This window comes from Mercenaria mercenaria, chromosome 12, assembly GCF_021730395.1.
Source record: "Mercenaria mercenaria strain notata chromosome 12, MADL_Memer_1, whole genome shotgun sequence".
NCBI classification, from domain to species: Eukaryota; Metazoa; Mollusca; class Bivalvia; order Venerida; family Veneridae; genus Mercenaria; species Mercenaria mercenaria.
The window spans coordinates 43,830,511-43,842,631 of record NC_069372.1 but is presented as its reverse complement, the minus strand read 5'-3'; the positions used below and the strand labels follow the sequence as shown (position 1 = coordinate 43,842,631).

The window sequence follows — 12,121 nt, the reverse complement described above, 5'->3', positions numbered from 1 at the left end:
TTTGCGACCAGCATGGATCCAGACCAGCCTGCACATCCGCGCAGTCTGGTCAGGCTCCATGCTGTTCGCTAACAGTTTCTCCAATTCCAATAGGCTTTAAAAGCGAACAGATGGAGCCTGACCAGACTGCGCGGATGCGCAGGCTGGTCTGGATCCATGCTGGTCGCAAAGCCACTATGTTGGTTTTCCCATGGCACGGCTCATTTGTGCTTTACAAACAGCACTTGTTCAGTGTATGATATTTTTTGTGCATTTACTCCAGCCTCAGAAGCCAGTGGTGATGGAGAAGTCTAAACCCGAGGAGAAACCCTCAAATGCTGTTGTAGGCAAAGCTGAAGTGAGTGCTTCCTTGGTAGGCTTATTTGCACAGCCAGAACGGGCGCGGCACCCGTGGAGTAAAGAAGGACACTTCGATATAGCAGCAGCCTATGGCGGTATGGGAGAAAGTCCAATGGGTGGCATGGGAGGGCTGCTTGGTATTAGAACAGGCATGCCTAGACTACCGTCTTTCAAGGTATGCACATTTCAGTCGTTGAGTAACATTTATATACATTGAAATAAAGACCATAAACATGCTTGATATTTACTGTAAATTCTTTGAAATTAATTTTCAGTGACTTGTTGTGTCAGTTGATAAAATTTAATTAAATTTCCATTTATTTGAAATTCATGAATACATGGCATGATAGCCAATATGTGAATTTTATAACTTGGTAGCCAGTAGGTAAAGTAGATATCTCCTATGACAATCCTTTTGTTTTTAGCTCACCTGTCACAAAGTGACAAGGTGAGCTTTTGTGATCGCGCGGTGTCCGTGCGTCCGTCCGTTCGTAAACTTTTGCTTGTGACCACTCTAGAGGTCACATTTTTTATGGGATCTTTATGAAAGTTGGTCAGAATGTTCATCTTGATGATATCTAGGTCAAGTTCGAAACTGGGTCACGTGCCGTCAAAAACTAGGTCAGTAGGTCTAAAAATAGAAAAACCTTGTGACCTCTCTATAGGCCATAATTTTCAATGGATCTTCATGAAAATTGGTCAGAATGTTTATCTTGATGATATCTAGGTCAAGTTCGAAACTGGGTCACAAGCGGTCAAAAACTAGGTCAGTAGGTCTAAAAATAGAAAAACCTTGTGACCTCTCTAGAGGCCATATATTTCATGAAATCTTCATGAACGTTGGTCAGAACGTTCACCTTGATGATATCTAGATCAAGTTCGAAACTGGGTCACGGGCCTTCAAAAACTAGGTCAGTAGGTCAAATAATAGAAAAACCTTGTGACCTCTCTAAAGGCTATATTTTTCATGGGATCTGTATGAAAGTTGGTCTGAATGTTCATCTTGATGATTTCTAGGTCAAGTTCGAAACTGGGTCACGTGCCGTCAAAAACTAGGTCAGTAGGTCTAAAAACAGAAAAACCTTGTGACCTTTCTAGAGGCCATATATTTCACAAGATCTTCATGAAAATTGGTCAGAACGTTCACCTTGATGATATCTAGGTCTAGTTTGAAACTGGGTCACGTGCGGTCAAAAACTAGGTCAGTAGGTCTAAAAATAGAAAAACCTTGTGACCTCTCTAGAGGCCATATATTTCATGAAATCTTCATGAAAATTTGTCAGAATGTTCACCTTGATGATATCTAAGTCAAGTTCGAAAGTGGGTCACGTGCCATCAAAAACTAGGTCAGTAGGTCAAATAATAGAGAAACCTTGTGACCTTTCACATGGGATCTGTGTGAAAGTTGGTCTGAATGGTCATCTTGATGATATCTAGGTCAAGTTCAAAACTGGGTCAGGTGCGGTCAAAAACTAGGTCAGTAGGTCTAAAAATAGAAAAACCTTGTGACCTCTCTAGAGGCCATATATTTCATGAAATCTTCATGAAAATTTGTCAGAATGTTCACCTTGATGATATCTAAGTCAAGTTCGAAAGTGGGTCACGTGCCATCAAAAACTAGGTCAGTAGGTCAAATAATAGAGAAACCTTGTGACCTAACTAGAGGCCATATTTTCCATGGGATCTGTATGAAAGTTGGTCTGAATGTTCATCTTGATGATATCCAGGTCAAATTTGAAAGTGGGTCACGTGCCGTCAAAAACTAGGTCAGTAGGTCAAATAATAGAAAAACCTTGTGACCTCTCTAAAGGCCATATTTTTCAATGGATCTTCATGAAAGTTGGTCTGAATGTTCATCTTGATGATATCTAGGTCAAATTCGAAACAGGGTCATGTGCGGTCAAAAACTAGGTCAGTAGGTCTAAAAATAGAAAAACCTTGTGACCTCTCTAGAGGTCATACTTGTGAATGGATATTCATAAAAATTGGTCAGAATGTTCACCTTGATGATATCTAAGTCAAGTTCGAAAGTGGGTCACGTGCCTTCAAAAAGTAGGTCAGTAGGTCAAATAATGAAAAAACGTTGTGACCTCTCTAAAGGCCATATTTTTCATGGGATCTGTATGAAAGTTGGTCTGAATGTTTATCTTGATGATATCTAGGTCAAGTTTGAAACTGGGTCAACTGCGATCAAAAACTAGGTCAGTAGGTCTTCAAATAGAAAAACCTTGTGACCTCTCTAGAGGCCATACCCTTGAATGGATCTTCATGAAAATTGGTCAGAATGTTCACCTTGATGATATCTAGGTCAAGTTTGAAACTGGGTCACGTGCCTTAAAAAACTAGGTCAATAGGTCAAATAATAGAAAAACCTTGTGACCTCTCTAGAGACCATATTTTTCAATGGATCTTCATGAAAATTGGTCAGAATTTTTATCTTTATAATATCTAGGTCAAGTTCAAAACTGGGTCACATGAGCTCAAAAACTAGGTCACTATGTCAAATAATAGAAAAAACGACGTCATACTCAAAACTGGATCATGTGGGAAGAGGTGAGCGATTCAGGACCATCATGGTCCTCTTGTTTAACAATTGATGATACTGTTACGTGGCAGTTTATTCTCATAATTCATGACAGAAGAATGCTAAGTATGCCTTGTTATGTCTCCCACCACACAGTGGTGTGGGAGACATATTGATTTACTCCTGTCTGTCTCTGTCACAAAGCTTGTCCGCACTCTAAGTCGAACATTTCTCATCTGATCTTCACCAAACTTGAACAAAATGTGTTTGACCATAAGACATGCTTCCCAACCTTTTTCTACCCTCAAGAGGGGTTTTCATGATTTCTAAATTGGGTATTTGGAGTCCGAAGTGGGAGGTTTTTCGCGGCACAATTTTTTGTGGTGCATACTATAACAATTACATTGATGGTATTATACCTTACTATGATGGTTTTTGACCTTAGTTTACTAGATAAATAGGATTTATAATCAAATACAGCAGTTTCATCTTTATTGTATTTATTAAAGTAATTAAATCATAACAGGATATCATTTATACATACAGTCTATGTTGTGAAAGAGCTCTCATTTCTTTTGTTCAAAGATGACACTGATGATTCATACTTTCAAACATTCTTATTCAGTTACCCTCATGAAGTGTTGGCTTGCATTTTCAGAGACAAATATCAGCAGATAATTAATAAGCAACAAGTTTTGTTGAACAACTATCAATAAGCAAATTTATTTTGTCAGTCATCACATATCATTTCATAATTGATTTATGTTAAGAGCATAGGCAATTCGTCAAATCCACATGTAATCAGTGACTTTGTACCTATATCACTGATTAAACCCATTGTTCTTCGTTGATGCCAAAATGAAAGTAGAATGCAACGTAAAAAGTACATGCTGTGAAATTTGCTAAATTACATCATCTGCCACTATGCATAACTTTTTCATGACATCACCTGTGCATCAGGGGTTCTAACTGACCAGTCAGAGAGCTGCATTTATCATTCCCTCATTGCTCGGAAGTTTCTGCGATAAATACACAAAAAATAACTGATTATGAATCTGTTTTTAGCCCACCATCATCAGATGGTGGGCTATTCAAATCACTGTGCGTCCGTGGTCCGTCGTCCTTCCGTCCATTAACAATTTCTCGTTATCGCATCTCCTCAGAAACTACCAGAGAGATTTTGACCAAACTTTGTCAGAATGATGTATTGGTACCCTAGTTGTGTCCCCCTGAAAATCAGACTGGTTCAACAATTTTTTAGTCAGTTATGGCCCTTTGTTTATTTCTATAATTTACATAGTTTTATATAGGGAAAAACTTTGAAAATCTTCTTGTCCAAAACCACAGAGCATAGGGCTTTGATATTTGGTATGAAGCAGCATCTAGTGGTCCTCTACCAAGATGATTCAAATTATTTCCCTGGGGTCAAATATGGCCCCGCCCCGGGGGTCACATGGTTTATATAGACTTATATAGGGAAAAACTTTGAAAAACCTCTTGTTCAAAACCACAGGGCCTAGGGCTTTGGTATTTTGTATGTGACATCATCTAGTGGTCTTCTACTAAGATTATTCAAATTATCCCTCTAGGGTAAAATATGGCCCCGCCCCGGGGTTCACATGGACTTTGAAAATCTTCTTGTCCAAACCACAAAGCCTAGGGCTTTGGCATTTGTAATGTAGCATCATCTAGTGGTTCTCTACCAAGTTTGTTCAAATTATCCCCCTAGGGTCAAATATGGCCCTGCCCTGGCGGTCACATGGTTCATATAGACTTATATAGGGAAAAGCTTTTAAAATCTTCTTGTCAATAACCTACAACATTCAAATTTGGACCACATGTATGGTTTTGAGTGGCAAGATGAACCTTTTACATGAGTTGACCTTGATTTTGACCTATTGACCTACTTTCACATTTCTGTAGCTACAGCCTTCAAATTTGGACCACATGCATAGTTTTGTGCACTGAAAAAAACTTTGACCTTGACATTGACCTAGTTACCTACTTTCACATTTTTGAAGGTACAGGCTTCAAATTTGGACCACATGCATAGTTTCGTGTTCCAAAATGAAATTTGACCTTGATTTTGACCTAGTGACCTACTTTCACATTTCTCAAGCTACAGCCTTCAAATTTAGACCACATGCATAGTTTTGTATACCGAAACAAACTTTGACCTTTACATTGACCTAGTGACCTACTTTCACATTTTTGAAGGTACATGCTTCAAATTTGGACCACATGTATAGATTTGTGTTCTGAAGTGTAATTTTACCTTGATTTTGACCTAGTGACCTACTTTCACATTTCTCAAGCTACAGCCTTCAAATTTGGACCACTTGCATAGTTTTGTGTACCGAAATGAACTTTGACCTTAAGATTGACCTAGTGACCTACTTTCACATTTCCGTAGCTACAGGCTTCAAATTTAGACCACATGTATAGGATTGTGTACCTAAACAAACTTTGACCTTGACATTGACCTAGTGACCTACTTTCACATTTTTGAAGGTACAGGCTTTAAATTTGGACCACATGCATAGATTTGTGTTCTGAAGTGTAATTTTACCTTGATTTTGACCTAGTGACCTACTTTCACATTTCTCAAGCTACAGCCTTCAAATTTGGACCACTTGCATAGTTAATGTGTACAGAAATAAACTTTGACCTTAAGATTGACCTAGTGACATACTTTCAAATTTCTCAAACTTCAGCCTTCAAACTTGATGCACATGCATAGTTTTGTGTACAAAGAACTTTGTCCTTGAAATTGATCTAGTGACCTACTTTTACATTTCTCAAGCTACAGCTTTCAAATTTGGACAACATGCACAGTGTTGTGTACGGAAATGAAATTTGACCTTGAGCTAGTCAATAAGTCTTGAAATTTGGAACACTCAAAAATGGCACATTGGTGGGCGCCAAGATCACTCTGTGATCTCTTGTTCCATCTAGTCATACAGTATTCAGTAATATAAACATAAGTGTGGATGCCTACGGTTCATTGCAAGTAATAACTCGAAATTTCGGCTTACTTGACGCTTGTGACCGTGCACTTTCAACTTAAATTTCGGCCTTATAAAAACGTCTTAACAAATTATTTACGAAAACAAAACTGTGGCCTTGCATTTTTAGTTTATTCATTTAAATCTCAAAAAGTGTTTATAACTTTATCGCTAAGTTATCGGTTATTTCCATACGGATTAGAATCTGTGTTTTCAAATTTTCAAGATGGTGGCGACTTCTGCATCGGCGTAAAGAAATAGAATAAATCTTGTAGATAAAATTGATATAAAATATTTCGAGTCTGGTCAATTTTCTTGGGTTGGTCGGCGATCGGTAAAGGGCAAACATGTATTCAATATTTAATTTCTAAAGGCCTAATGAGCGCATCGAAAATGTGCGATTATCAATCTGCATTTTAAATGATTACAACCTTTTAAATTAATTATGGTTTAATGGACCATTTTGAATCATTTCTTCCATAAAAGGCTACATGTAGCTTCACGGCCGACATGCTAAAAACGACAATTTTTCATCTATTATTCCCAATTAAAGTATAATAAAACAGTAATTGATTGCAAAATCATGTCAGTTCTTAATCAGGGTCATTCACGGTTGATGCACCCACGTGTCGGCCTCTTGAACAAAGCCGTTATAATCGACGGTACAATACACGGAACATGTCCCGCAGACATTGACTAACCTGGCTGGTTTTGAAAGGGCAATCTATCACAACCATAACATCATAACAATGCCCCGAAGCTATTTGCATTACACATAACTTTGGAAAATATTCAAATCGGGTTTTTTGAATGCTGATTGGGGTGATCGGGACTTGGCTTCCTAATCGGGATAATCCCGATTGAATCGGGAGGGTTGGGAAGCATGATAAGACCTCGGCCAAGTTTGATAACTAGCCGAATCGGCCAAGACACTTCGGAATTATGGCCCTTGAACATAATTACCAATAACTACCGGTGCAACTTAATAGACCGTTAACTCCACTCTGCTACCGAAACAGCATTGTAGACCGGTGCAGCAGTGTAGACCGGTTACCACTACCGACACAGTATTGTAGACTGGTTAGTGGTTACTCCAACATGTGAATACCAATAGGCCACAAACAGTTTACAAAGACAGACTTACTATTCAGATGATTAGGCAGTTGTGGGAGACATGCGCTTTTCCCAAAAGCACCTCTAGTTAGTATTTCAAAATTTTAGAAAATGTTACTGATTATATTTCTGATTACTGTAGAAAAAGGTCATACAGAAGTCACCAGAAGAGATAGAAAGGGAAGAACGACGAGAAAGAAGAGAGAAAGAGAGGAGAGAAAGAAGGGAGAAGAAAAGAAGAGAACGTGAGGAGAAACAGAAACAAGAAAAGAAGAAAGAGGACTCTGAATCAGGTATTGTTTCTCCAGTTTCATGCATTGGTAAGATAAACTTTCGAAGTTTGTTTTAGGCATTTTTTATTGGGGATTGATTAATTTTTAGCTCATCTGATTTTTTGAGAGAAAAAATGATGAGTTATTGTCATCACTTGATTGGCGTTGGCGTTGGTGTTGTCTGGTTAAGTTTTGTGTTTAGCTCAGCTTTTCTACTAAACTATCAAAGCTATTGTTTTAAAACTTGCAACACTTGTTCACCATCAATAGCTGACACTGTACAACAGAAACATAACTCCATCCTGCTTTTTGCAAGAATTATGGCCCCTTTTGGACTTAGAAAATATCAGATTTCTTGGTCAACTTTTCTCCTTAACGGTCTAAGCTATTGCTTTAAAACTTGGAGCAGTTATTCATCATTAAAAGCTGACTCTGCACAGCAAGAACTGTAACTCTACATTGCTTTTTGCAAAAATTACGACCCCTTTTGGACTGCTGCACAGAGACAAAAAAATCAGATGAGCGTCTGCACCCGCAAGGCGGTGCTCCTGTTTAACTTTAGAAGTCTCTCGCATTTATGTCCACTGCTGGATTAATTTTCTTTGAAATTGCTTCAATGCCAGTGGGAAATTGGTAGTTGCATGTTCTCTTTATTACAAAGGGGTAAATGCTTGCAGTTTCACACAATGCAGTTGTACACATTCAAAATGCACGTTAAAACAAAATCTAATCTATGAAATGGTAATGTTAACATATCATATGGTGAGCTACTCATTTCTACAGTCAAATTTTTGCAGATTAAGAAACTCGCACTGGTTGAAGGTGTGGATAGAAATATCTGATCCATGTTCAGATACATGTAGTTACCACATACAGTTATACGGGAGTCGGATATTTCCATCCAGGCCTACAGCCATTGATAGATTCTTATTCTTGCATTCCGTATTGTTAAAATGGTAGAGGAAATGAAATAAAACAATGGTAACGTTGTTCTTCATAGAACTATATTATGGGCTCGATCCTAAGGACTGCCCTATTGCCTGGAGCAGGTGAAAGTGGAGTGCGGGGAGGCAAAACATCCTCGGTTGCCCGTCTGGCAAGTGAAATATATGAAAGATCCCAAGAAATACTTATCAGAAAATTATCAACTACTGTTTTTAGCTCACCTGAGCAATGCTCAGGTGAGTTTTTCTGATCACTCGATGTCCGGCGTCCATCGTCTGTCGTCCGTCGTCTGTCAACATTTAGCTTGTGAATGCGATAGAGGCTGTATTTTTCAATTAATCTTCATGAATATTGGTCAGAATGATAACCTTGATGAAATCTAGGCCAAGTTCGAAAATGGGTCATCCTGGGTCAAAAACTAGGTCACTAGGTCAAATCAAAGAAAAACCTTGTGTATGCGATAGAGGTGGTATTTTTCATTTAATCTTCATGAATATTGGTCAGAATGATTGCCTTGATGAAATCTAGGCCGAGTTCGAAAATGGGTCATCTCGGGTCAAAAACTAGGTCACTAGGTCAAATCAAAGAAAAACCTTGTGTATGCGATAGAGGTGGTATTTTTCAATTAATCTTCATGAATATTGGTCAGAATGATAACCTTGATAAAATCTAAGCCGAGTTCGAAAATGGGTCATCTCGGGTCAAAAACTAGGTCACTAGGTCAAATCAAAGAAAAACCTTGTGTATGCGATAGAGGCTGTATTTTTCAATTGATCTTCATGAATATTGGTCAGAATGATTGCCTTGATGAAATCTAGGCTGAGTTAGAAAATGGGTCATCTCGGGTCAAAAACTAGGTCACTAGGTCAAATCAAAGAAAAACCTTGTGTATGCGATAGAGGATGTATTTTTCAATTGATCTTCATGAATATTGGTCAGAATGATTGCCTTGATGAAATCTAGGCCGAGTTCGAAAATGGGTCATCTCTGGTCAAAAACTAGATCACTAGGTCAAATCAAAGAAAAACCTTGTGTATGCGATAGAGGCGGTATTTTTCAATTGATCTTCATGAATTTTGGTCAGAATGATAACCTTGATGAAATCTAGGCCGAGTTCGAAAATGGGTCATCTGGGGTCAAAAACTAGGTCACTAGGTCATATCACGTAAAAACCTTGTGTATGCGATAGAGGCTGTATTTTTCAACTGATCTTCATGAAATTTAGCCAGAATGATTACCTTGATAAAATCTAGGCTGATTTCGAAAATGGGTCATCTGGGATCAAAAACTAGGTCACTAGGTCAAATCGAAGAGAAACATTGTGTATGCAATAGAGGATGTATTTTTCAATTGATCTTCATGAAATTTGGTCAGAGTGATTGCCTTGATGAAAACTAGGTCGAATTTGAATATGGGTCATCTGAGGTCAAAAACTAGGTCACTTGGTCAAATCAAGGAAAAAACTTCTGTATGTGATAGAGGCTGTATTTTTCAGTTGATCTTCATGAATTTTGGTCAGAATGATTGCCTTGATAAAATCTAGGTTGAGTTTGAACATGGGTCATCTAGGGTCAAAAACTAGGTCATATCTAAGAAAATGCTTGTTTTATCGCAAGAGACCAATTTTTTGGTCCAATCGTAATGAAAATTGGTCAGAATATTTGTTTCCATGAAATCACTAGGTCAAACATGTTTTACACTGTTATGGAGTGTTTCTTAGGTGAGCGACCTAGGGCCATCTTGGCCCTCTTGTTGTTGTTATACTGCTTTGCAATATCTCATCTCGTCACCATGTTACATTTAGGCAACCAAAAATTGGGTTTGGGCTAGTATAAAAGAAAGAGTTTAAATTGCCTTAATGGGCAAATGCTCTACAGAGTTAAATGTCAAGCCACGATTATAGGAGCATGTACTCATAAGAACAGCACTAGAACCATCGTACACATGTGGTTTAATAGAGGAGGCTCTATACTATAATTCTGCCCAGACCGCTATTGTTGACTGTGGTTTAAGAAAAAAATTTGCATCCCCTGTCTGGCATGTAAGAATACTTCTATGAATTTTCTGTAGGTAGACGTGCACATCAGCATCTTTAAGCCGCTGTCTCTTTACACTGTACTTACTCAGTATTTAGTTATGTGAAAATAAATTTCTGTTTTGGTTCCACACTGTAAGATTGATAAACTTACTTGTACATTGTATGTTTTTAAGAAAAAGATGAGGAAAGTAAAGCAACGCAGAAAGCAATATTCAGCAGCAGTGAGTCAGAAGCAGAAGAATCAGAAGGTAAAGCTATTGTTTCTATACATTGTTTTAGTCCCCTACCGGTGGAATACTGGAGGGGACTATAGGAATACCCTCTGTCTATCTGTCTGTCTATGCATCCATCTATCTGTCTGTCCGTCCGCAAATCTAGATCCTGCAAATATTCAAGTATAAGTATTCAAGCTAGGTTCATAAAACTTGAAATGTGATGTAGATTACGCTTGCTTGTAGGTCAAAGGCCAAGGTCACTGTTAAAGATCAAGTAAAAATTGTTTCATCTCCATAACTTTTATATATGACTTAGTGCTTCACAATGACATCACATGACCTATGCTTGTTGGTCGAAAGTCAAGGTCACTATTAAAAGTTTTCCACTGGAAAGGGACTTCAGTATTGCCACTGCAAGACCTGGTCACTTGTTAATTCTAACATTACCTATTAACAAAGAAGACTGAAAATGTGACATTATTATGCAGAAAAGTCACTGTACATCACAATTATTATGCCAGAGTGTCATAAGTCTAGGGCATGCTTGAAAAGGATACATAAAACAGGCATATATTTGATGGATAACATAAAGGATGCTGGTAGTAATCCTTGATACTTTGTTAGAATAGTAATGGTATATCTCAAGTATTATTTTGTCCTGGATAGAACCACTGTTTTTCATTCAAGCGCATGATACAAATCGTTCACATATGAGTTCCAAAGTTGAAACGATGATTTAATTCATTGACAAAATTTTTGTTTGAAATATCTTATTTCTTAAATGACAATTACATGCTTTATTTTAAGCATAAAAGCATAAATATGGATAATTGGATGTCTATTGTCAAGTATATTCAGTCACTGATGTTAAATTGTTTGTCTTTTAAGTGTTTGTGTAGGTCAGATTCGTCTGTATGAGATATCTGTTCAGTTGGTGTCTGAAAGATTGGTGGTTTGAATTTGATAACATAGGTGCCTGAAATAATACTGAAATGGTGTGTCTTGGCTCTTCCACCTGTATTTTAACAGTAGAAGTCCCTATTCATTGCATTTGGCTACTGGTGTAACTTTAAACCCTAAAAAGACGAAAAACAACTTCTTAAAAGGTATAAAGATAAAAAAAGATTGTTGTGTTGATGACGATGATGATGATGATGATGATTTTTGTTCACAGAAGAGGAGGGTGAAGCAACATCAGAGGCAGCAGCAACCTCATCCAGTGAAGCCGAATCGTCTTCATCATCGAGTAGTGATGATGATGATGACGACGATGATGACGATGAGGAGGGTAGTGACAGCAGTTCTGAGGCAGCATCATCAAGTTCAGAGGCAGAATCTTCGGACGAAGAGGAAGATAAGGACATTGCAAAATCTGATAAGAGTGATGACAGGTATGTTAGGTGCTGTCGATTAAAAGCAGAAGTTTTCAGTCTAAGAAGGGACATTACTCCAACTTTATATCAGATATTTCGAGAATGCTTCTATAAGGAATTGTAGGTAAAAAAAACAAAACGCTTGATTTATTGAGTTCTAAGCAATCATTGTAAAAGCATTTGTAGTGTGTTAAAAAAGCTGTTAGTCAACTGGTGCAAATTTGATGTAAAATAGAATGAGTGAGAAGTTGGAAGAGTGACTTTAGACACACACAATTAAAACAAAAAAGTTTTTTT

General features: G+C 37.8%; 1 protein-coding gene across 1 annotated transcript in view; it reads left to right on the top strand.

Moving 5' to 3' along the window:
- LOC123535042 (histone-lysine N-methyltransferase SETD1B-like) overlaps positions 1-12,121 on the top strand; it is a 41,079-nt gene that overhangs the window by 12,502 nt on the left and 16,456 nt on the right. The window contains exons 7-10 of the mRNA XM_045317564.2: positions 263-514; positions 7,124-7,274; positions 10,410-10,484; positions 11,626-11,842. Coding sequence (XP_045173499.2) covers positions 263-514; positions 7,124-7,274; positions 10,410-10,484; positions 11,626-11,842 — 695 coding nt within the window. The remainder of the gene's footprint in view (positions 1-262; positions 515-7,123; positions 7,275-10,409; positions 10,485-11,625; positions 11,843-12,121) is intronic.